Genomic DNA, 27181 nt, shown 5'->3' on the forward strand with positions numbered 1-27181 from the left:
AGAATTTTAAAAACTGATAATATAAAGTATTGGCAAAGATGTGAAACAACTGGAATTCTCATACCCTGCTAGCTGGAAGTAAAATTGTACAACCACTTTGGAAAATAGCTTGGAAGCCTCTTCAAATATTAAGCATATATCAAACATATGACCCAGCCACTCCTATGTATTTACCCAATGCAAATAAAAGACTATGTCCATACAAAGTTTTGTACATGAATGTTCATCATAGTTTTATATATAATAGCAAAAAACTGAAAGAACCCAAATGTCCATCATCAGGTGAGTTGATAAATTTTGGCATATCTATAAAATAGAATACTCTATCAGTCGAGGTTCAACCAGACAAGCAGAATTGGTAGAATATAGATGTATATATTTATTACGGGGAATATTTGTTACAAGGAATAATTGACAATGTGATTGTTGGGGCTGGTTAAACATATCTGAAATACACTGGGTAGGCAGTTGAGAGGGGAAGAGCATGAGCAGGCTGGAAACTCACAGGCAAGGTGGTGTTTCCTGGGGATATAGGCACGTGGAATTTTGGGAGTGATGACACTTGATTGTGTTGGTAGATACAGACTCTGTATTTGTCTAAACTCACAGAACTGCACACCACAAAGAGTGAATTTTATGGTAAGTAAATTTAAAAATAAAATATTACACAATAGAAATATACATAAGCTAATACAGAAGAATTCATTGATAGAGAAAATATATCACATAAAAATATATTACAAAACCATCATGTTTAACTGAGAGAAATACAAATCCTACATATGTCTGTGAATAGATAGGATATGTTTGGAAGGATACATTTTTTAAAAAATTACCAATGGTTAACTGCCAAGTGGGACAAAGGGCTGGGGGTGGGAGGTGCAGGGAGTGAAAGGGATGGGGCAGAAATTTTACTTTTGACTTAATTCCCTCTGTAGTGTTTTTGTTATACATCCATTGGTTGTGTTTTACAACAATTATTTTATGATTTTCTTTGTGTTGAATTAAAATGGAGACTGGGCCTGAGGAATCCCGGAGCAGACAAAGCCAATTAGGCCTCATAAGTGACCTTAACCTTGCTTGGTTTGCCACCATAAATGGAACTTAACTTGGGATATTCCTGGTAAATACCTATATTAGAGAAGAACAAAACTTAAGACTGATCAGAAGCTTCCAACTAATGTAGGGTTATATAACTTCAGAATTTTTCAGCAGAATAGACCAAATAAGGCAACTGTGTAACTATAACCAATCAAATATTTTCTTTGCTTTATTTCCATGTTCTCCCTATGAAAACCTTTCCCTTACAGCCCCTTGGCAGAGCCCCTGAATTACTTCCAGTTTGAAGTTGCCTATCTGTTCAAATAAATTCTTTAAAATTTGATTGTGCCTCAGTTTACCTTTTAACAGTTAGAAACTATAAAAATGGGGAAGAAAAGCAGAGAACATAATACCAGGCCTGCGTCTTTCTCAGCAGACCACCTTTGCTACTATTATGTACTGGCATGGGACTCCCCCTGTGCATGTCACTGTCCCCCCAAAAATCATCTCAAAATAATTCACAGGCTACACTTTAATGTGCTGTCTATGAAATAACTTCTAGAAATAAAGATCCATGTTGGGTTGTTATTGAGTTCAATTAATTTAACTCCTCATAAAAAGAGGCTGTCAGCCACCACATACTGTGATTCCTATCACTGAGCTTCTTAGAAACATGTAGATCAGCTAAGGATTCTATGGCTTAAAAATACTAAAATGTTGATATTAGTCTCATAAAAAGGAGCAGAGTTTTCAGAATTTGAAAGATGCCTTCATAGGCATCCCAAGAACCTAGCAAACGTTTTGCAGTGTGGAAGTTCCGTAACCTGACTCCAGCTGCTTCTGCAACTCCCGGCTGTGGCATCTGTCCTTTAGTCAAAGGCAGGAGTCCACAGAATCAGGCTCAAGACTCTGATCTCCTAAGTTCCTGCTCAGGAGACTGGTTCCAGACATCCCCCAGTAAATGCTGGCTAACTCAGTGGATGAGCCTTCTCCTCCCAAAGCCACTGGGCCCTTCCCAAGTGTCAGGCTAACACCTGCTTCCGTATGCAACTTCCTCCTTCAAGGCCTCCAGAAGCCCCAAGTGCTCCTAAGTTGAGACTGGACTCCTCTGTCTGGCTTTATCAACCTCTCCAACTTGGAACTACCTGGACCTTTCAATCATATTTCCACTGTTTCCTAGTAACCTCCAGTCAAGCCTGTCATTGCTCTTGAGAGTTTGCTCCTTGTGGGCCAACGAAAAGGACAAAGGCTTAAGGGCCACACACACCATAATGCAAATCTTAGCCTGTTGCGTGATGTTGGGTGGTTTGATTTCCACATCAGCAAAGTGGGGATTTAAAAAAAATCTACCTCATTTGCCAGGCATGGTGGCACATAACTGTAGTCCCAGCTACTTGGGATGCTCAGGCAGGAGGATCACTTGAACCCAAGCGTTTGAGGTCGCTGTGAGCTATGATGAAGCCACTGTGCTCCAGTCTGAGCAACTCAGTGAGACTCTGTCTCAAAAAAAAAAAATCTACCTTACCTTTTTGAGGAAGTCAAGGTCACAGATGCTATGGAGCTGCAGTCCACCCACTCCTGCTCCTGACTTGTGGCTATTTGCTCTTGCTGAGAAACAAGTAGGTCAGGAAACCAGAAGGACACCATGGAACAAGAGGAGGTAATTCACCAAATTAGAAATACCCTAATCAGCCACAGCATAAAATCCCCAGAGAAGGGGTGTGCTGACTTGATCAGAAGTGCAAAGGAAAAGAATCTCAAAGTGAAAAGACCGGTTGACATGCCTACCAAGACTGAGACTTCACCACAAGAAAAATACCTCGTGGTGGTTTCGATGACATGGAATGGGTTCCATTGGTTTCTATGCAGTGACAATGCACAAACAACTCACTGACTCACACAGTCCTTCTGAGATTGCTAAACAGATTACTTCCACCAGTATTGACCCAGGGGCCAAGGTTGCAGATACTTAAGTCAACCATTTTAATAAATTATCAGTTATTTAAAAATAAATAAAAATCTACCTTGTAGAGTTGCCATATGCATTACACTTTGTCAAGTGCATAGTAGGGTTTCCTTATAAGGGACCTACTGGTACTGGTAGTAGTATTGCTATTCTCCAACTATTCAGATTCTCTGTGGCCTTCAAAGCCTGTCCAACATCCAAACACTGTGACATCATCTCTGACTATTCCATTCTTCATCTAGTGTGGCTCTAAGAGCAAACAATTGATCAGTCACTCCCTGGCTATTATTGTACATTAATAAATATTGCTCCTCACCTAGGCAGTAAGCAACTTAAAAATATATATTACAGTCTAGTCTAGAATGCCTCTTCAGCAGTAGTACAGCATAGTGCTTAAAGTCGTAGGCTCTCAAGCCAGGCAGGATTTATGGCCCAACTTCTTCATTTATTACCTAAGTGACTCTGGGCCAGTCACTTGACTTCTCTATGCTCAGTTTCCCCATCTGTGAAATGGGACAGCAATAACAACAGTGCCCACATACAGTGGCTGTGGGGGATTAAATGGAATAAGAAGAGTGCCTGGCACATTGTATCCAATTAATTATTGTCTGTGATTAAACTGACTCAAAGACCAGAAAGCAGGTGGTCACTTGGTCACTGAAATTAAGTTCTTTGGCACAAATTAACCCTCACCTTTTACCACGAAAATTTCATTTTGAAACAAGCTTTACTAAATTTACTTGATTAGATTAGTGTTTGGAGCAACATAGTAAGATAAAACAGATATAGCCAAAGTTAGTTTTCAGAAAACAATTTGAGACTAGGCTGAAAGCCCTAAACCCACTAATCAGGAGGGTATCCTACTATGCTGCCTAAGTGTGTACTCCTCACTCCGACTCACAGCCCTGAGAGATAGACCATCACTGTTTTGTCTAATTAACAGAGGAAGGAGATAAAACATTTAAAAAAAAGCTTGCTTGTCAAAGATATTGAGTATTTTCAGTTTTCCAGGAACTTTTGGTCTGTAAAAACCACCTGGGAGTAGGCATTACTATCACCAATTAACAGCAGAAGAAACTGAGGCTCAGAGAGATTACTCAAGGTCACACAGCTGCCAACTTGGCAGGGCCAGGTTCAAAGCCACATCTCCCCAACTGCCGAGCTCACGCACATCCGGCTTCCCACACTCCGAGGTCCCCAGGCGAGGCGGCCGTGGGCATCGGGCATGGAACCAGCGGGGCTCCTCAGACCCTTTATGAATAAGCCAGAGGCGGGGTTCTCCTGACTCCGTTTGAAGACTCCTGCTCACCTCGTGACTGAGGGACTGGTCTTATCCTGGCTGATGAGGGTCTCTAGGTTTCTAGAAATGTGCTGAAGCAGTTAGAGAAAAGAGATCTAAGTTAGGAGAGGAGGAAGCTGGCACTGCCACAGACCCCACCCGCCTCTTGTGGAAAATGATCCTAGAAGCCCTTCCCCTTGGCCCGTCACAAATGCTAAGGCCACTTGTGCTTTCCCTCCCCACTTAGGGGCCACTTGGGCGGGCTTTTCAGCTGCGTCTCATAACCCAAGTGACTTCCCTTTCTCTGCCACAAGTGACTGAGGAGCAGAGAGCTGCGTGTTCCTGGGTGACCCGGCGACCTCGACTGGCCATGCCCCGGCAGCTCTCCGCGGTGGTGGCACTCTGCATGTCCCTGGCTGGTGAGTGAGACACAGAACGTCCTCTTAAACCTAAGTGCATTCTGGTGCCCCTGACCAAGGTGAGACAGGATGGCCTGTAGGTGTGGCGTCAGCCACTGTGGGCACTTGTGGGACAGCATCCCCTCCCTGCTATCTTTCACGGGTGGGACACACCTTCCCCTTTTCCAAGGGCTTTCACAGTTTGGACTTGTTTTCTGTGAGTTGGGCAGAGTGTCAGCCCCAGAAGACAGTGACACTGTCCCTGGTTTCCAAATGGGTTCTGGGCACCTTATCAGGCAGTTTGTAGAAATCACTTGGATTTAAGAGATGGAGAGCTGAGGCAGGGCTTAGAAATGGGGGTCTGTGCTTTGTCATCGAGGAAAAGCAGTTGGGTCTCACTTTTCGTGGTTTTCTCAGGTGGGTGTGCTGGGTTCTATTATATAAACAGTGAGTCCTGAGGATGCATCAGATGTGGTCTGACAGATTGTGCCATTTTAGAAAGGTGTAAGCCAGGGTGTCAAAGACTGGAAAAAAAATCCCATTGCATTTCATATTCAAGATGCCTTCTGCGAGATTATTTTATGTCCCAGCCCCTTGCTTTCACTAGGGCATCTTCTCTCTAAGACGTTGAGTCCTCCTTGCTGCTATTGTTCTGTCCCTGTTATCAAGTTTGCTGGTTAGTTCAAAATTCCTTCTAGAACAACTGAATTGAACATATGAGAGAACCATCTCCGCCAGACTGCCCTGCTCACATGCTCAAATGGGGGACACAGTGGCCCTTGGTTGTAACATGAATGTTATTAAAGCTGTGTGAAGGGTCGTGCCAAGCTGCCATCGTCCAGGCTGTTTGTCCTTGTGCCATGCTTTCAGAATTATAATTTCAAGTTTTGGAGGGGATAGAAGAGGAAGTCATCATTGCATTTCTCAGGCCAAGCAAATAAAAAAGCAAAAGCATCTCAGCCTGGCAGTTACCCACAGTGGTGCCTGTGAGCGCAGATAGAATGGCTGACAGAGACAGATGGGCTCGGAGCACGGTGAGGGTTGACACACGCAAGGGCAAGTGAGAGGAGATGCCGCGTTACCGTGTCCCGTCTGAGCCGAACATTCTTAGAGGGGGAACGAGTGAACAAAGAAGCATGAGAGGTTTTCCCCAGAGGCAAACTACATCCCCCGCCCCCGGGCAGATCAGTGTTGTGTGGCCTTTGAAAGGTCACACAGGACTGGATTGAGATCCTTGCCCTGACCCTTACCAGCAGGGAGGCCTTGTCCACATCACCCAACTTCCGGGTGCTCAGTTTCCTTACAGAAAGATGGGGGAAATAATATCCTCCCCAGGGGTGCGGGGAAGATGAATGAGACGTCGTCTGTGAAGCAGCCGCTATAGTGCTTTGCTCGGTTATGTCAATCCCATCTCTGGTCCCTCTTCCCATTTGCCTTCAACCCTCCCGACCGTGAGCCCCTTCTCCACTCAGCACAGGGGGCTCATCAGCACATGGTAACGATGACGGCCACCACCTGCCGGCACTTCCTGTGTGCCAGGCACATTCTGAACGCCTTAATCCACACAGCAGCTGTGTAAGTACTGATATCGTCTCCCTTTTACTTGTGAGGAAATGGAGGCACAAGGAGGTGAAATAACTAGCCCATGGCCCTGTAGCTAGTAAGTGTCAGGGTTGAACTTTGAACCAGAGTTTCGTGCCCTTAGCAGCTAAGCTATGTGCTCTATACATGCCTCCACTTGCCTGTATTAACTCACTTAGTCTCACAATCCTGAAAAGTAGGTGCAACTTTATCCCCATTCTACAGACGAGTGTGCTGAGACAGAGGCAGGACAAGGAATTGCTCATGGTCTCCCAGTTAGTGAGTGGCAACCCTGGGACGGGCATCCAGGAGGTCAGGCTTTTGGGTTCATGCTCTGCACTGTTGCACTACACGGCTCTGCGAGCATAGGCTCAAGAAATACCCATTGAATTGGGAATGAGCAAAAACCGTCACACATTTTGCTAGGAAAGACACAGCCTCTAGGTAAATGAGCTGAATAATCTTTATCCAGTCACTTTGCTTTCCGGATCTCAAATTCTTCCCCCAGAAAATGAGAGGATTTAAGTTTATGTCAGTTAAGTTTAGGTTCAGCTGTAGACAAGAAAAAAGTGCAAAATAACAGTGAATCCAACAAGATAGATGTTTGTTACTCTCTCATGCGAAAACAAGTCCAGAGGAATTCAGACCAGTTCCAGTGTGCAGGCACATCACTGGGGAATCTAACATCCTTTATGTGACTTCCCCCTTCAAGGTCCCCTCATGGTTCCAGATGACTGCTGGGGCTCCAGCCATCACATTCAAGTTGTCTCTCTGCTGTGCCTGGAGGTACTGGCAAGATGCTGGGAGTTAAACTCTGGTTCCCTGAGCCTGGATGTGGCCAGTGGGTTCCAGTTGCTCCTGCCTGTGCTCCTCAGAGCTCTGCAAATGAAGTGTAGTCTCCAAGGCTTGCTAGGCCTGCTCCCTGCTGGCCTTCCCATGTCTGCCTCCCCCACACCCTCCTTATGTTCCCATCATGCTGATCCCCTTGCTGTTCTCCGAACATGTGGGGATCCGAAGCCCCCATGCCTTTGCACTAACTCTTCCTTCTGCCTGAAATCCCATCTACTCTCTTATCTGCCTGAAGACTTTCTCCTTGTGCCAGATTCCCCATCCCACCCCACACTCCCCGTAGCACCTAGGGACTCGATGATAACACTTGTCACACTGAGGAGTGTGGTCTACTTCTGTGTCTGCCTCACAGCTCTTTGAGAGCCTCCCCCCAGTGCCTGGCATGGAGCCTGCCCCAGAGGAGGCCTCTACACACCTGCTGAATTCCATGCTGCAGGGAAGCCAGGCAAAGGCTGTCCAGGAAGGGACCCAATGTCAGGGAAATACCTAGAGAAGATCCCTTGCTGGTTGGTGCCTTTCCAGGCACTGGGCAATGACTCATTCTCCCAGTTCCTCCTGCCTTTTATAGGGGAACCAAAACCTTCTCATGCCTTTTCCTGCAGATTTCCATCTAGAGGAGTCTGAGCAATGGATTGAGGCTCTGGTGTGCCTGTTTGCTGAGTCTTGTAAATTTTGGAAAGGAGATGCTGGGGCGGTGGGGGGGGGGGCAGGGGATGAGGAATCAGTGTGTGATCCCCGGTGTGATGTTCTGCGAGTAGAGGGAGGGTTGAGGCAGAGTCTGAGCTATGTCTCCTGCCTTTGCTTTTGCTCACTACCCTTTTTGTGGGTCTCAGACAGACCAGTGACCTGACCTTTACTAAACCTCTACGTGGCCAAAGGTTCTGTTTAAAAAACTGTGACCCGGTCAGATGCAGTGGCTCAAGCCTGTAATCCCAGCGCTTGGGAGGCCAAGGCGGGAGGATCGCTTGAGCCCAGGAGTTCCAGGCTGCAGCGAGTTGTGATTGTGCCAGCTTGGGCTACAGAGCAAGATCCTATCTCAAAAACAAAAAATTATGACCCAATTCTGACAGAAATCAGTCATATATGTGTAGTTACATACATAGATTTTATAAAACAGAGTATTATATTTCCGGATTTATTGAGTACTTCACAAACATACAGAGTTTCTGGGGACATATGACAATGTGTGGCATACCCACCCCTGTCAGTTTTCCATTTAATCACCTGCCCATCTCCTATGACCCACACTCCTAGAGGGAGAGGGGGAGGAGGAAGGACAGGGGAGGGAAGGAGAAGAGGAATGTGAGAACAATGTTTCTCAGACATGTTGACCTGTGAACTTGGCACTTTCAGTCCAACCACCTGCCAGACAGCCTCTGTCCACCACCAAAGACACACCTATGCCATATCAAGACCTGATGGCTCCCATAAATATGTGCGATTATTGTTTTTCAATTTAAAAAAACTTTAAAAAAAAGAAGAATACCCAGGCCAAGCATGGTGGCTCATGCATGTAATCCCAGCACTTTGTGGGGAGGTTGAGGCGGGAGGATCACTTGAGCCCAGGAGTTCGAGACCAGCCTGTGTAACATATAGTGAGTCCTCATCTCTACTAACTAAAAATTTGAAAATTATCCAAGCATGGTGGTGCACACCTGTAGCTACTCATGAGGCTGAGGCACTTGAGCCCAGGAAGCGAGACCCTATCTCTAAATACATATATATATATATATATATATATATATATATATATATATATATCCAATTGCTCCAGAATCATTTATTAAAAGACCATCCTTTCCCTTACCATGTATATGTGAGTCTATTTCTGGACTGTATAGTCTCTTTTATTGGTTTATTTGTCTTATACTAGTATCACACTGGACTTTTATATTACTATAATTTTATATTAAGTATTTTAACCTGGTAGCACAAATAAATAAATAAAGAGATAGCATGACTGCCATCACCTCCGGCCACCCTAGCAAGGCTCCCTACATACCAAGCACACCTTGACCGGGTACCACACGTCCCTTTGGCCTGTTTAGGATGCTGTTCACTTGTGAGCAGCCAAATCGCTAGTGTGGAAAGCTCACTAGGTGCTCACAGCTCGAGGAAAGAAAGATTTCTCACGCAGAGATTAGGACATATAAAAATAAAAAAGTTTATTTTATCTATTTAGAAGGAGAGAGAGAATGAGAGTGAGGTAGAGAAGGGAAAGAGAGGGGAAAAAAGAGAGCAGGGAGACAGCACGGCATCTGAAAGAAAGAGAGGAAGGTGCCAACCCTGAGGCCAAGTGGCTTGCTGATTTTAAGGAGGACCAAGAGAAAAAAAAAATAGTGATCACTGTCAGCTGATAACAAAAGCAGCAGCAGCAGGATGTCAAAGTCCAAGAGTTGGTTTCCCAGCCTTTTCTTGGAGACAGGATTATCAGGATCATTACTCAGACATGACTCTGCCCTGTAGATATGGTTGAGGCTATAGCTCGTTCACCTGCTGTTTACTCAGGAACTCATTAAAGGCAGATACTCAAAAAACAATTTTAAAGAGAAATATTTACATCCCTTTTCCATCCATTCAGCTCTTTTCAGAAGTTTTGCAAACTTGCAAAAATAAAAGGAAAATACCTAATCCTACAATTTCTAAGTAATAGTTAAAACTCAATCCTAGGAGTTCTCCTGCTAACAGGCGCCACTCGAGAGTTCTGTTTGCAAATGATTCTGGAGCAATTGGATATTTGTTCACAAATGTTCCTTTTTTGTTATTTGAGTTCATTCATCCCTACTGAGAGAGGAGTTCTAAATGCATCTTGAAGAAGGCTCCCTTTTTTAAAGGGTGTGCTACTCAGTTTAAGAAATTCTCCTCAGTTGAGAATATCGTCTATAGCTTATAAACACCAGCCATACACAGTTGGATTTTAGCAAGGATATAATCACCTCCCCAAGAGAACAATAGGCAAGTAGTTTTTCAATCTCCTGGAGTTCTTTGCAGAACACTTTGCTTTTCACCACAAAATATTACTGGAAACCACTTCTGAGAGTGAATTCTCTTTCCCCATAGTAATAGTATTAATAAGAACCTAATGGGGTTCTTATTGGTTCTTGACCAAAGAACCAACAACTCAGATTTAGCCCAAATGAATTGTTAAACTAAACCTTCAACAACAGTCAACCTCCATAACACTCTTGAAGTGAATAATCTTTCTCCAAGCCCTACGATGTGGACTTAAAGGTCCTGTGTGTAAGGATTTTACAAAGGTTTATGAAGTAATCCTATAGCCCATAAAATCTACAACTCTCAAGTATAATGCATTTAACCTATGCAAATAAATAGTTTAGATATAAAAGAATCTTAAATAATGACCTCAAATAACTTAATGTCTTTTTAAAAAGTATCCAAGGTGATTTCAACTGATGTTTTTGTCTTTCTCATTTTGCGAACCAGTTGTGCAGAAAAAATTCACAGATCTTACTACTGGGCTGAAAGCTAGAACTTTTTTTCTGGAAAATAATCACTATTTTGGCACACAAACCTTCAAAAACCTCACCAAGGACCACTATTATGAGGATTTGGTGAATTGGGGTCACTGAAGGACCACTGCTATCCTTCCATCCTCTGCTTTTGTCTCTTCTCTCACCATTTTCCCCAGTGCCACACTCCACCTCCAGCTTCCCCCAAATCCAAGGGCAGGCTTTGATTCACATGTACAGGGGCTCAAGTCTCAGTTCCAGTATTGACTGATTGTATAATTATGACCAAGTAGATTGAATTTTCTAAGCCTGAGTTTCCTCAAATTTAAAAGATGGATAAAGGCCGGGCGCGGTGGCTCACGCCTGTAATCCTAGCACTTTGGGAGGCCGAGGCGGGCGGATCGCTCAAGGTCAGGAGTTCGAAACCAGCCTGAGCGAGACCCCGTCTCTACCAAAAACAGAAAGAAATTAATTGACCAACTAAAAATATATATACAAAAAAAAAAAATTAGCCGGGCATGGTGGCGCATGCCTGTAGTCCCAGCTACTCGGGAGGCTGAGGCAGTAGGATCGCTGAGCCCCGGAGATTGAGGTTGCTGTGAGCCAGGCTGACGCCACGGCACTCACTCTAGCCTGGGCAACAAAGTGAGACTCTGTCTCAAAAAAATAAATAAATAAATAAATAAATAAATAAATAAATAAATAAATAAAAGATGGATAAAGATAGTACCCACCAAAGGGTTTTTGAGGGAAGTTGGTAAAAGATGACCCTTGACCTGGGGCCTGACATGTAGGAAGTGTCCAGTAATTTGCAATTTGTATTATTAATATTAAAAAAAGTAACCACTTAGAAATGTATCGAATGGAAGAGGGAGTTAGAAAAGGCATTTATGGATTATGGATTATTTGGTTTGGCTATGAACTTTAGGACTTTGTAAATACCAACACAGAATGATCTCCTTTTCCTTTTCGAGTATTTTCCCAAGTCCCAGTGCAGCACGGGACAGCTCAGCTCCAGTGAGTGTCTGTGGGTAAATATGATGAAAACACAGAATTGAAGGGACACAGCCACCTCCCAGTCTGCCTGGTCATAAGCTCCCAGAGAACGTCATCTGTGTTTTGTGTACTTTTCTGGGCTGCGATGTGCCTGGCAGGAGGCAAGGATAGAGCTGTTGTGGCTGAAAGAGAGCCAGAGGCCTTCTGCCCCTAAGGGACTGCCTTGGAGGGAGCCTGTGACAGCAGTAGACACTGCGTGTGTGCTTAATGGTCCATGAAGGCTTTCATTTAAACCAATGTGTTTGGGCCTTACCATACTCCTAGAAGGTCTGCAATGCTATTATCCCGTTTACCCATTCAGTTATTTATACATTCAATCCGGATTTACTGAGCACTGTCTATTTATAGGCACTGGTGGTGGAAACAGTACACACAGTTCCCACCATCAGGGTGCTTTTAATATGGGAGAGATGCAAGATCAACAAATAAACCAATAAGTAAACATTTAATCAGGGCTGATATTCTGCTGGTGCACACTGACTAGGTTAAACATTTGAATAACATCCCAATATATAATTTCAAGTTGTAATTAATGTGGTGAAATCAATGAATATAACATTGCAATGGAGAATCATGGGGGCGGGGTCCTATTTAACATAAGGAGAACAGGGAAGGCTCTCTGAAGAGCTGACATTAAAGCCAAAACATGAAGGACAGCCCACCTGAAATAACAAAGCAATTACTGCTTAATTTTCTTTCTCGGTCAAGAAAGACTGGGTCACTCAAAAGGTTAAGTAAGGAAATGACAGGAATTGGTCTAAATTTAGAAAAATAATGAGTGGCAAGATAAAAAATGGAAAGGCCTATATAGTGAGGAAATGAGTCTCTCATCCTTGGGGGCGATTAAGCATAGGCTGGGTAACCACATGGCAAAGATCTACAAATACGATTCATGTATCAGATTAGAGTTTGGACTACATGACCCTTAAGACCTTTTTCAAACCTGGGATTATATGATTCTATGAAAACTATAAAATTGTGTAAATCTTCATTACACAATCTTTATTCATGCTTCCCCAGCTCTGTTTAATCAAGAATATTATATATTCCTGATTGTGAATGTGAATGTGAATATGAATATCTGGATTCACATTTGAAGGTGGAGAATGAAGAGACAATGACACCTAGATACCTAGCTGAGTATGATCACTTTGGTGTGTATTATCACCACACCCTATATAGACAGAGAGGCTGAGTGCAGAAGAATGTCTGTGGTGTGGTCATAACCCTGTAAAAATCCTGGGTGCAACCAAAACATTGCAATTGTGGCCGAGTGGTAGAACCTTTGGTGATCTTTGCTTCATTATTATATCCTTATAAATGTCTCCCAGATCTAATAATAGTTTTTTTTTAATGAACAAACATTAAAATGGGAATGGGAGAGGGACCCCATAAGTAATCAGTTAGTGTTTTAACACTTTTATTTCCTAATTTGCAGTAATTTTGCAGGATGGCAATCAAGCAAGAGCAAAAACATTTCCAGAAACCAGAGTCTATCTTCAACCCACTACAGCAGCCACAACAAAACCTTCTCTCTTGCAACAAACTAACCAGGTGCCTCACAAAACTTTAGCAGCCAGATCAACGGCTGGTCACATCACCTCCGAAATAGCTGTCACAGTAAAAACTCCAACAACTACCCCAGGAACTACAGAAAACACCCCACCCACCAGCCCAATTATGCACACCTTGATCACAACCCAGGCCACAGCCAACAACTCTCACACGGCTACTCCAGTGACTGAAGCTACCATCGGCAACAGCTCAGCCCCTCATTCACAGACACCCACCAGCCCCCCGCCAGCCCACACGACGGGAACCAGCCCATCAGCTGTCCGCTGCAAAACTGGGCAAACCGCCCACCCCAGTAACCCGACCACTCTCCCAACAACGTTGTCCACAGCACCACACAAAAGCACAACCAGTCAGAAGCTTACTCAATCCAGCTACGCCCCAGGAACAACTACAGCCGCACACAACGCCACCCAAACAGCCTCACCTGCCTCCACAGCTCCTGGGCCCACTCTGGCCCCTCAGCCATCATCAGCCAAGACTGGAACTTATCAAGTTCTAAATGGAAGCCGGCTCTGTATAAAAGCAGAGATGGGGATACAACTAATTGTTCAAGACAAGGAGTCGGTAAGTTGGGTCCATAGGACTATAACACTCTCTTCAAAAAGTTTGAAGGGAGTTTGCCTTGCTAGGAACAAGCATTCCCCTGCATCCTGGGTCTTAAGATGAAATAAAAAGCTATGAGTTCATCTTTCTCCAAGGTGCTCCATTAAAAGATGGATATGTTTTAGAATACATATAAAAAATAGAACCTAAGTAGCAACTCTTTGGAGAGAGGAAGGCACGTGACAAAAATTTAATATTCACAATATTCACACCCACACTGTAGCCAACATGGGCAGAGTGTTGGGGTATGTTCTGTGTCAATCCTGCCTGGCCCTGCCACTCCAGATGATTGGCAGCCTCAGATCCTAGTCCGATGGTCTCTCTGGTTCCAGCCAATGTTGACACTAACACAGAAAATCCAGACTAAGAAGAAGACCGAGGGAGAGAGGTTATGATTATTTGATTTACTAAAGAAATCCCCATAAAATAATGCGTTCTTTTTTTGCACAGTTTTTATGATTTCAAATAAATCTTCCACATTCAGGTTTTCATTTGAAACAGAGGTACCTTACAGAACAAACCCTTCTCTATAGTACCTTTCAATGTGTTTAACTTAAATTCCATGCAGTTTATCAGGAATATACTTGCCATGAATTATTGACCAAGGAACTCCCACCTGTGGGAGAACTGTTGAACAAAACTGTGGACATGAGCAGTGTCATCCGGGGACTTCGTAGCTCTCAAGTGAACACCCACTTAGCCTGGTGTTTGGGGCTCATTTACTAGTCTCGTACTTCTAGTTTCCTAGCTAGAGTTTTCTCCTATATCTCATTGAGCTGAGATCTATCTTGTTTGTTTTAGGTTTTTTCACCTCAGAGATACTTCAACATCGAGCCCAACGCAACCCAAGCTTCTGGGAACTGTGGCTCCCAAAAATCCAACCTTCTCTTGAATTTTCCAGGTGGATTTGTGAATCTCACTTTTACCAAGGTGAGCTCCTTCGTGCTAACTGGCTCCAGTGTGGCTTTCTCTTTTTCTCACCAGGGGCCCAGTGATACAATCCTCCCACCTCAGTTCTGAGATTGTCCCTGATAAGAATAAGAGGTGTCGGGATAGAAAGGAGGAAGTGTCGACATCTTATGTTTGCCTTCTTCCCCCTTCAGCCTGTTCTGTGCAGCCCAAGGAGGGCTTCAGTGCCTCTTAGTGGCGACTTGGCCTCTGGGGAACACAGCTTCTCGTGCCCTTTGCAAACACACAAAGGAGGAAGTGGTACAGATAAACAGACCCGTAGAAATTCCCAGTGGGCGCCAGAGAAACAGGATTAATCTAAAACCAAAATCAAATGTCAGAATGGGTTCTTTCCAACCACAGCAGGCAAAATTCAGGGACTAACCAGGCCCTGGGTTTTCCAGACCACATGCTGGAAGTGAGCAGACAACAAAGTGGAGTGGACAGAGCAGTCAGAGATAGAGGTCAGAGAGTCTCTGACCTCAATTCGACTCTGTCAGTTGTTCTCCTGATGACACCGGGCTGACAACCTGTCTGAGCTTTATTTTATAATTTAAAAAAATAAGATAAAGGACTTAGAGATAACCTCTGTAGAGAGCATTCCCCATACATGGAAAGGCGTGGCTGTTGAATACCCTGCAGCTATAATTGCTGTGACTGAAATTGGCAAATGTCTTGGGGACCTGTCCGGGCTGGTCGTCACACTCTCCAGGGAGACACTTGCCCCTGCTTGCTCCAAAATGTCTTTCAAATAGGCCAAATAAGAGCTGGGGAGGAGGCACTAAGAGGCCCCTTGTAGCTGATACTAGCTGCATGGTCTTGGGCTAGTTAGATCCTGTTTCTTGATCTATAAAATGGAAATAATTATATTTACCTAAAAGAACCCTTGGGAGGATTAGAAATAGTGTGTGTAAAGTGTCTCGCACAGCGCTTGTTGCATAGCAATGTTCAATAAAGAACATTGTTGGTTATGATGGTTGTTGTTATTGTTAACTTGCTCTCAAAGGCTGTGTTCTGGTGCATATATCTCTCTGTAAGACAGAGATGAACTTGAGAAGTCAGTGGTTTCCTTTCCTTATGAAATGGGAAAGACATAATCCCTCACACCAAATAGAAAAAACATTCAGGGCAAAATAAGTGCTCTATCCCTGGACAATTGAAAAAAAACTATAGAGGTGCCAGGAATTTCTGAAGAAAGTCACTTCAGCAAAATGGCAGAGGATGGCCGGGTGTGGTGGCTGATGCCTATAGTCCTATCACTCTGGGAGGCCGAGGCAGGCGGATAGCTTGAGGTCAGGAGTTCAAAACCAGCCTGAGTAAGAGCGAGACCCCATCTCTACTAAAAATAGAAAGAAATTAATTGGCCAAGTAAAAATATATAGAAAAAATTAGCCAGGCATGGTGGCGCAGACTTGTAGTCCCAGCTACTCGGGAGGCTGAAGCAGGAGGATTGCTTGAGCCCAGGAGTTTGAGGTTGCTGTGAGCTAGGCTGATGCCATGGCACTCTAGCCAGGGCAACAGAGTGAGACTCTGTCTCAGAAAAAAAACCGAATAAACAAACAAACAAAAAATTGGCAGAGGATACACACTTGCCCCATTATGCTTTGGTTCAGGGCTCAGTTCCACCAGGACCACTGCTGCTATGATTCATTGCCTAAGGGAAGGGATCAGAACCTCTAGCATTTGTCCTTGGCATGCAAGGTCAGCTGCTGCCAGGCCTTAGGCAGAACTACAAACAGGAGTTTCTTTGATGCTTTCAACCTCTCTTTTTATTACTTTCCTGTCTTCCGATGCTCCAACTCTGCCTTTCCGGTGCCTTCATGCTGGACTCTGTTTGAACAAGCTCCACCTAAGTGTTGAATCCCTGCCTTTATGAAAATCCTTTGTGCTCCCAAATTACTTCTCCCTCCAGAACTACGGGCAGGAAATGAGTATTCAGAGAGAGCTAGAAGCACCAGCAAACCCTCCCACCTCCCTCCACTTTCCTTTGAGAAGGGGCAGGGTGAGCAGCTCTCAATCCACAGCCCCAAGTGTTGCAATAGCTGTTTTTCCTGAGTCCACTGGCCAAATTCACCTCATTCCATCCATTTCCCAGCACAAATTCCTGAAGCAGCTGCCCTCAGTTCCAGGACAGGAGGAAAGCAAAGAGGCTCATAGAAGGTCAACATTCCCATCAGCCTCAGTCCTCCTGAGGAATTTCTGCATTTTATTTTACAAAATTTTTGTGTTCAATTATGTAAGTACATAATAGTTGTATAAATTTGTAGGGTACATACGATGTTCTGATACAAGAATACGATCTATATTAATCAAATCAGGGTAATAGGGGTATCCATCACCTCAGGCATTTATCATTGCTTTGGGTTAGGAACATTCCAATTCTACTCTTAGTTATTTTGAAGTACACCCTAACTTATAGTTCACTATAGTCACTTTGTTGTGCTATTGAATATCATTCATTCTATCTATTTTACTGTATTTTTACACCCATTAACCAGCCCCACATTATCCTCCCTTCTCTGCTACCCTTCCCAGCCTCTGGTAACCATCATTCTGCTCTCTGTCTCCATGAGGTCAATTGTTTTAATATTTACTTCCCACATATGAGTGAGAACATGTGAGATTTGTCTTTCTGTACTTGGCTTATTTTACTTATCATAATGTTCTCCAGTTCTACTCCTGTTGTTGCAAATGACAGAATTTCTTTTGTGTATGTGTGTAGCTACACAATATTCCATTGTGTAATGTGCCACAATTTCTTTATCCATTCATCCGTAGATGGACACTTAGGTTGATTCCAAATCTTGGATATTGTGCATAGTGCATGTAATAAACATTTTCGATATACTGATTTTCTTTCTTTTGGATATATACCTACAAGTGGGATTGCTGGGTCATGTTCTATATTTTTAGTTTTTTGAGGAACCACCATTCTGTTCTCCATAGTGGTTGCACCACTTTTCATTCCCACCAACAGTGTACAAGGGTTCCCCTTTCTCCACATCCTCACCTGCATTCATTGCCAGTCCTTTTGATAAAAGCCATTTTAACTAGGGTAAGATGATATCTCATTGTAGTCTGTTTTGCATTCTGCCAATGACATTGACGTTTTTCATTGACCTATTGGCCATTTGTATGTCTTCTTTTGAGAAATGTCTATTCAGATCTTTTGCCCATTTCTTAATTAGATTATTTGATTTCTTCCTGTTGATGTGTTGGAGCTCCTTGTATAGTCTAGCTATTAATCCCTTGTCAGATGGGTAGTTTGCAAATATTTTCTCCCATTCTGTGGGTTGTTTCTTTACTTGGTTGATTATTTCCTTTATTGTGCAGAAGCTTTTTAGCTTGATATGATCCCATTTGTCCAGTTTTGCTTTGGTTGTTTGTGCTTTGGGGGTATTACTCAAGAAATCCTTTCCCAGACCAATGTCCTGAAGCATTTCCCCAATGTTTTCTTTTGGTAATTTTATAGTTTTGGGTCTTAGATTTATGTCTTTAATCCATTTTGATTTGATATTTGTATATGATGAAATATAAGGGTCTAGATCCATCCTCCTGCATATGGATATCCAGTTTTCCCAGGATCATTTGTATTAATAGAAGAGATAGTCCTTTCCCCAGTGTATGTTCTTGACAACTCTACTGAGTTGCCAACTCTGATAAGTTCACTATAGATGTGTGGATTTATTTCTGGGTTCTCTGTTCTATTCCATTGGTCTATGTGTCTATTTTTATACCAACACCATGCTGTTTGGATTACTACAGGTCTATAGTATAATTTGAAGTCAGGTAATGTGATTCCTCCAGTTTTGTTCTTTTTACTCAGGATGGCTTTCGTTACTCTGGGTCTTTAGTGGTTTCCTGTGAATTTTAGGATTATTTTTTCTATTTCTGTGAAGAATGTTACGGGTATTTTGATGAGGACTGCATGAAATCTGTAGATTGCTTTGGATAGTATGGACATTTTAACAATATTTACTCTTCCTATCCATAAGAATGGAATATCTTTCCATTCTTGTGTGTCCTCTTCAATATTTTTCATCAATATTTTATAGTTTGCATTGCAGAGATCTTTCATTTCTTTGGATACATTTATTCCTAAGTGTTTTATATTATTTATAGCTATTATACGTGGGATTACTTTCTTGGATTCTTTTTCAGATTGTTTGATGCTGGCATATAGAATTGCTACTGATTTTTGTATGTTGATTTTATATCCTGCAACTTTATTGAATTTGTTTATCAGTTCTAATTGTTTTTTGCATATGTGGAGTCTTTAGGTTTCCCTACATATAAGATTGTATCAGGCCAGGCTCAGTGGCTCATGCCTGTAATCCTAGCACTCTGGGAGGCCAAGGCAAGAGAATTGCTCGAGCTCAGGAGTTTGAAACCAGCCTGAGCAAGAGCAAGACCCTGTCTCTACTATAAATAGAAAGAAATTAATTGGCCAACTAATACATATAGAAAAAATTAGCCTGGCATGGTGGCGCATGCCTGTAGTCCCAGCTACTCGGGAGGCTGAGGCAGTAGGATTGCTTGAGCCCAGGAAGTTTGAGGTTGCTGTGAGCTAGGATGATGCCATGGCACTCACTCTAACCTGGGCAACAAAGTGAGACTCTGTCTCAAAAAAAAAAAAAAAGAAAAGAAAGATTGTATCATATACAAACAAGGATAATTTGACTTCCTCCTTTCCAATTTATTTCTTCCCTTTATTTATGTCTTCCCTTTATTTCTTTCCCTTGTCTGATTGCTCTAGCTAGAATTTCCAGTACTATGTTGAATAACAGTGTTGAAAGTGGGCATCCTGTCTTGTTCCAGATCTTAGAAGAAAGGCTATCAGTTTTTCCCCATCCAGTATGATACCAGCTGTGGGTCTGTCATATATGACTTTTATCATGTTGAGATAAGTTCCTTCTAGACTCAGTTTTTTGAGAGTTTTTATCATGAGGGATGTTGAAGTTTATCAAATGCTTTTTCAGCATCAAGTGAAATGATCATAAGGTTTTTGTCCTTTGTTCTGCTGATACGATGTATCACGTTGATTGATTTGCATACTTTCAACCATCCTTGCATCCCTGGGTTGAATCCCACTTGATTATGATGAATAATTTTTTTTATGTGTTGTTGAATTTGGTTTACTAGTATTTTTGTGAGGATTTTTGCATCTATGATCATCAAAGATATTGGCCTATAGTTTTCTTTCTTTCTTTCTTTCTTTCTTTCTTTCTTTCTTTCTTTCTTTCTTTCTTTCTTTCTTTCTTTTCTTGTGTCTTTATCTGCTTTGGATATCAGGGTGATACAGGCCTCATAGAATGAATTTGAAAGCATTCCCTCCTCTTTGATTTTTTGGGATAGTTTACATAGGATTGTTATTATTAGTTCTTCTTTAAATGCTTAGTAGAATTCAACAATGAAACCATCAGTTCCTGTGCTTTTCTTTGATGGGAGACTTTTTATTACTACTTTTATCTTGTTGTTTGTTATTGGTTTATTTGGGTTTTGGATTTCTTCCTGGTTCAATCCTGGTAGGTTGTATGTGTCTAGAAATTTATTCATTTCTTCTAGGTTTTCCAATTGATTGATACATAGTTACTCATAGTAGACTCTAATGATCCTTTGAATTTCTGTATCAGTAGTAATGTCTCTGATTTTATTTATTTGGGTCTTCTCTCTTTTTTTCTTAGTTAGCTGGCTAAAAGTATGTAAATTTTATTTATCTTTTTAAAAAACCAACTTCATGATTCATTAATATTTTATATTCCTTTTCTGGTTTCAATTTTATTTATTTATGCCTTGATCTTTATTATTTATTTTCTTCTACTAATTTTGGGTTTGGTTTGCTCTTGCTTTTCTGGTTCTTTAAGATGCATCATTAGGTTGTTTATTTGAAGATTTTCTAATTTGTTTACATAGGCTCTTATTACTATGAACTTTCTGCTTTTTTCCTATATTTCATAGATTTTGATATATTGTGTTTTCATTTTCATTTGTTTTTAGAAATTTTTAAATTTCCTTTTTAATCTCTTCATTGACCCATTGATCATTCAGGAGCATATTGTTTAACTTCCATGTGTTTGAATAGTTTCCAATGTTCCTCTTATTATCGATTTCTAGTTTTATTCCATTGTGGACAGAGAAAATATTTGATATGAGTTCAATTTTTTAAAAATTTTTTATGACTTGTTTTGTGCCCTAAGATTATTCTTACAGTCTATCTTTGAGAATTATCCATGAGCTGAGGAGAAGTATGTGCATTCTGCAACTTTTGGATGAAACGTTGTGTAAATATCTATTCGATCCATTTGGTGAATAGTGCAGATTAAGTTCAATGTTTCTTTGCTCATTTTCTGTCTGGATGATCTGTCCAATGCTAGAAGTGGGGTGTTGAGGTCTCTAACAATGACTGTTTTGGGGTCTACCTCTCTCTTAAGCTTTGATAATATTTGCTTTATATATGTGGATACCCCACTGTTGGGTGCATATATATATTTAGAATTTTTATATCTTCTTGCTGAATTGACCCCTTTATCACTATATAATGACCTTCTCTTTTTATAGTTTTTGTCTTGAAATCTATTTCAGTTACTAGAAGTAAAGCTATTCCTGCTCTTTTTTGGTTTCCATTTGCATGGACTATCTTTTCCCATCCCTTTGTTTTCAGTCTACGTATGTCTTTATAGGTGAAGTGGGTTTCTTATAGACAACATATAGTTGGGTCTTTGTTTTTATTATCCACTAAACCACTCTGTGTCTTTGGATTGGAGAGTTTAGTCCATTTACATTCAATGTTATTATTGATAGGTAAGAAATTACTACTATCATATTATTTGATTTCTGGTTGTTTGGGGATCTTCTCTTCCTTCTTTCCTTCCTTCCTGTCTTCTGTAGTGCAAAAGTGATTTTCTCTGGTAATGTGTTTTAGTTTCTAGCTTTTTATTTTTTGTGTATCTGTTGTAGGTTTTTTGATTGAGGTTACCATATGGCTTGCAAAAAAACATTTTATAATCAATTATTCTAAATACATTACAACTTAATTTTGCCTACAAAAACCAAATAAACACACAAAGAGAAATCTAAAAGAAAGTCTACACTTTAACTCCACCTCCCCCCACTTTTTGACTTTTTGTTGTTTCCATTTATGTCTTTTTATACTATCTCTCAAAAAGTTGTTGTAGTTATTATTTTGATAGAGTTGCCTTTTAGTTTCCCACTCAAGATATAAGTGGTTTATACACTGCAATTACAACAATAGAGTATTCTATATTTGTGTGCTTACTGTTACCAGTGAGTTTTATACCTTCAGATGATTTCTTATTGTCATTATCATCCTTTTCTTTCAGATTGAAGAACTCTTTTGAGCATTTCTTATAGGACAGGTCTGGTGTTGATGAAATCCCTCAGCAAAAGTCTTTATTTATCCTTCATGCTTAAAGAATATTTTTGCAGGATATAATATTCTAGTATTAAGGGTTTTTTTCCTTCAGCACTTTGAACATGTCATACCATTCTCTCCTGGCCTGTAAGGTTTCCACTGAAAAGTCTGCTGTCAGACATATTGGGGCTTCTTTATATGTTGTGAGTTTTTTCCCCCTTTTTCTTGCTTTCCTTAGGACCTTTTCTTTCTCTTTGACCTGTGGGAGCTTGATTATTAAATGCCTTGAGGTAGTCTGGTTTAAATCTTCTTGGTGTTATATGACCTTCTTGTAACTGAATATTAATATCTTTCTCTACATTTGGAAAGTTCTCTGTTATTATTTCTTTGAATAAACTTCTATTCCAGTCTCTCTCTCTATTGCCTCTTTAAGTCCAATAACTCTTAGATTTGCTCTTCAGAGGCTGTTTTCTATATCTTGTAGACATGTTTCATTGTTTTCTATTTTTTTCTCTTCTGACTATGTATTTTCAAATAGCCTGTCTTCATGCTCACTAATTCTTTCTTCTGCTTGATTAATTCTACTCTTGAGAGACTCTGATATATTTTCAGTCTGTCAATTAAATTTTTCATCTCCAGAATTTCTGCTTGATTTTTTTTTTTATTATTGCAATCTCTTTGTTAAATTTCTCAGATAGGCTTCTGAATTCCTTCTCTGTGTTGTCTTGAAGTTCATTGAGCTTTGTCAGGACTTTGAATTCTTTCTCTGAGAGATCATTTACTTCTATCACTCTGCAATTGGTCACTGCTGCCTTATTTAGTTCTTTTGGTGAGGTTTTTTCCTGGATGGTCTTTATGCTTGTGGATGTTTGTTGATGTCTGGGCATTGAAGAGTTAGGTATTTATTCTAATCTTTGCAGTCTGGGCTTGTTTGAACCTCTCCTTCTTAAAAAACGTTTTCCAGATATTCAAAGGAAATTGAGTATTGTAATCTAAGTCTCTAATCACTCCAGCCATATCGGCACTGAGGACACCCCAAGCCCAGTAATGCTGTGACTTGCAGACTCCTGCTGATACTGCCTTGGTGGACTTGGGTAAGATATAGGAGAATTCCTGGATAACCAGGCAATGTGTCTCACTTTCTTCCCTTACTCTCTGTGCTGTGCTGCTGCAGTTGTGGAAGGAGTGACATGGGCACTTCCTCGTGGCCCCTGCAGCTGGGACTGTGCCAGGTCACACCTGAAGCTAGCCCAGTCTCACCCAAAATCAGTGATGACTGCTACCTGGCCAGCTCTGATGTTTTCTCAAAGCTCAAGTGTTCTTTAGTCAGCAAGTGGTGAGTCCTGCTAGGACTGGGTCCTTCCCTTTAGGGCAGTGGGTTTCCTTCTGGCTCAGAGTGGGTCTAGAAATGCCATCCAGGAACTAAGGCCTGGAATGAGGGGCACTAGGAATCTTCTTGGTACTTTATTTTACTGTGGCTGAGATGGTACTCAAGTTGCAAAACAAAGTCCTCTGAACTCTTCCCTTTCCTTTCCTCAACTGGAAGAAGACACTCCCTGAGCCACACTGCCTGAAGTTGGGGGAGGGGTGACACGGGCACTAGTTTGGCCACTGCCATTGGTGTCTCACTGGGTCACATGCACCCAAGTCCACTGACTCCCAGCCAACACAGCAACAAGAATTGCCCAAGGACCACAACCTTTGTGGCCTGACTGCTTTATGGATTTATTCCAGACCCCCTGCCACTTTTTGTCAACCAGTGATTGGGCTAGCTGGAACTCAGGTTTGTACCCTGGGGTGGGGCTTTCCCTCTGACTGGCTGGTCTAAATGCTTGTCCATGGACACCAGCAGAATTCTGCCTGTGCTGTGTTCCCCTGTGACAGGGTGGCCCTGAGTTCCAATGCAAAGTCCTACAATTACTTCCCTCTCCCTCTCCCAGACACATAGATTCTCTCCACCCAGTGTGGCCCTGCCAGGGGCTGGGGGAGGGGTGGCTCAGGCAATGCCAGGCTGTCTTTTCTGCCCTCTGCAGTGCCTCTTTCCTTGATATGATGTTAAGACCAGAGACTGTGATCACTCACCTCATATTTACTTCTTCTGAAAGTGCTTCCTTGAGAGGATAGCTGTTGAATTTGGTGTTTTTACAGAGGGACAGTCATTGGAGGTTTCTATTTGGCCATCTTGCCTTGCCCTACCCTTCACATTTTAAATGAGAACTCATTTAAGCCAAAACAGGGACCATAAATTCAAGAATAACAATGGCTACGTATATAATTTAATGAATAAAGGAAACTAGTAAAAGAAACTTTTTCCCTTGAAATAAGCAGTCCTAAATTTTTATTTTCCCAATGAAGATCAATTTTGATCTTTATGAAAAGCTAAAGACATGGCCCGGCGCGGTGGCTCACGCCTGTAATCCTAGCACTCTGGGAGGCCGAGGCAGATGGATTGCTCGAGGTCAGGAGTTCGAAACCAGCCTGAGCAAGAGCGAGACCCTGTCTCTACTATAAATAGAAAGAAATTAATTAGCCAACTAATACATATGAAAAAATTAGCCGGGCATGGTAGCACGTGCCTGTAGTCCCCACTACTTGGGAAGCTGAGGCAGAAGGATTGCTTGAGCCCAGGAAGTTTGAGGTTGCTGTGAGCTAGGCTAATGGCACGGCACTCACTCTAACCTAGGCAACAAAGTGAGACTCTGTCTCAAAAAAAAAAGAAAAACTAAAGACAAGAAAGTTGAGTTGAAGGACCTAGAGTTCAGCATATGAGTGTCATTGACCTTACTAAAACAGTTTGTGTTTATGGAACCCTTCTGTTGCATAATGAATCATCATTTCATACACTAATAATGGACTATAGTGTGACTGAGATTAGTGTTGTTAAATTTCTTTACTGGCTAGATTTGAAACTTCTAAAAGTAATTCAATTTCAGATTCTAATTTTGGCTACTTTGTCCTTTTTTCACCTCTTACTTGTAGATAGTTTTATAATGAATGTTAAAACTGAAAAATGAACATAGTAAATCACCTATGTTAAAAAACAAAAACTCCCTTTTCAATTTAGCTATTCATACTCCAATTCAATTCCCTTGAATACTTAATACTCTTTGTCCTTCAGAAGGTTACAGGGCTATTTTGTAGTTCTTTTTTTGTTTAGTTTTGTTTTTCTAAAAGAACAATCCCTAGATAAGATGTGGGGGCACTGCTTAGTGTTTGAAATTCAGCCACCTGGGGTCCTCTTCTAAAGAACACCCAGTGAGGTCAGGGTAAGCCACTTCTTCCCAGGATCCCTCCTGGTGGCCCCATTTAAACATTTTGGAGACTTAGACCCATTAATCTGTTTAAAGCAATTGATACCCCACTTAGGAACATGCACACACAATTTTGTATACTTTATTTTTCCTGGAGGGTTTATGGAACCCATGGTATCCTTAAGGATAAGTAATCTCAGAATAAGAATCCCTACCCTTAGATATTAATTACTGATAAAAGTTTAATGTGTGTCCTCTAGCCCCTCCACCTTCCAGATGTACTTGCATTTTACAGGGAGAAATTTGACTTACTGAAGGGACTCAAATTGTACTGGCAGAATTTGAATTTCAGGCTCTAGCAACAAGCATGCAATAGAGAAATCTGGGGCCAGAAGCAAACTTTTACTTATTATTTATTTATTGTGTGGTATGTTTACTTTTTAAAAAAATTTTCACACACAATTATGGCCCAGTACCAATATACCTCAAACCCCCCATCTCTAGGATTTAATAGCTGGAATCCTGCCTAAACAAAGTTTGTAAGCCAGGATTATAAACATGAAAATGGAGATTACCCAAAGGTTAACACACTGCTGTTTTACAGGAGGAAAAATCGTATTACATCAGTAAAGCGGGAGCCTACTTGACCGTCTCAAATCCAGGTTAGTACTTAAAGAATGGCTGTTGTACCAGGGATGACACTGTGTTTCTGGTTGGCTCATTTTTCATCCCATTAAATCTACTAATCCTTGTTGCTGCTTTTAAGAAACGAACTGACAGTAGCCAGTAATATAACCCTGGGAGAATGTTAAGCTTTTGTGTGCTTAATTTGTCTGTTTATTTATAGAGTAGATTGGACTAGATTATGTCACAGATCATTATTCGTAACAAAAAAGAGTTAGTGACTTTTTGATAGATTTGATAGATTACTGATAGTGAATTTATTCTATATTCTTGAAATCATGCATTCACTCTGCTAAAATGTAGTTAGTGCCTGCTAGGTGCCAAGCCCTGTATTAGGCACTAGGGATTCACAATTTTCCAAACTATCAGTTCCTGCCCTCATGGAGCTTACATTCTAGAAGGGGGAGAGTGCCAAAAACACATGAAATTGAAATACAATTGTCCCCCACCCTGCGGTTTCGCTTTTCGTGGTTTCAGTTACCACAGTCTGAAAATGGGTGAGCACAGTGCAATAAGATATTTTGAAAGAGACCACGTTCATATAACTTTTATTATATACATTGTTATATTTGTTCTACTTTTACCATGAGTTGTTAATCTCTTACTGTGCCTAATTTAAAAATTAAACTTTATCATAGGTATGTACGTGTAGAAAAAAACATTATATATATATACACACATGTACATATGTGTGTGTATACATGTGTGTGCACAAATATATATAGAGAGAGAGAGAATGGGAGAGAGTTCGGTACTTTCCACATTCATTGGGGATCTTGGAACATATCCCCCGAGGCTAAAGCGGGGCTACTGTGCACTGTCAAGTGTGATGAGTTCTAGGAGCAAACACCAGCAGGGAAAGTGGAGAGGAACAGAAAGCTATTTTAGGTGGAGCCTTAGGAATGCCTTCGGGAAAGGAAGGCCTCCCTGCAGAGGTGAGGTCTGAGCAGAGAAATATTGCTATTTGGAGATACCTGGGCCTGGGGAAGCTCTTCCAGGTGGCAGGAACAACAGATGCACAGGCCCTGAAGAGCTCGCTTGCTAGTGGGTTCAGGGACCAGCAGAATGCCAGTGTGCCCGAGAGAGGGGACAAACAGCACATGAGGTC

The 27181-nt window shown here is 41.6% G+C and overlaps 1 protein-coding gene across 2 annotated transcripts in view; it reads left to right on the forward strand.

The window, feature by feature from the left end:
• The first annotated feature begins 4522 nt into the window (after nt 1-4522).
• Nucleotides 4523-27181, forward strand: part of LAMP3 (lysosomal associated membrane protein 3) — a 36199-nt gene continuing 13540 nt past the window's right edge. The window contains exons 1-4 of one of the 2 annotated variants that reach the window (XM_012736959.3): nt 4523-4705; nt 13079-13779; nt 14620-14748; nt 25994-26051. In XM_012736959.3, the coding sequence (XP_012592413.2) occupies nt 4657-4705; nt 13079-13779; nt 14620-14748; nt 25994-26051 (937 nt within the window). In that variant the 5' untranslated portion in view covers nt 4523-4656. The remainder of the gene's footprint in view (nt 4706-13078; nt 13780-14619; nt 14749-25993; nt 26052-27181) is intronic. The other variant, XM_012736960.3, reaches the window with a different exon arrangement.

The sequence above is a fragment of the Microcebus murinus genome, chromosome 1 (genome assembly GCF_040939455.1).
Source record: "Microcebus murinus isolate Inina chromosome 1, M.murinus_Inina_mat1.0, whole genome shotgun sequence".
Taxonomy (NCBI): domain Eukaryota; kingdom Metazoa; phylum Chordata; class Mammalia; order Primates; family Cheirogaleidae; genus Microcebus; species Microcebus murinus.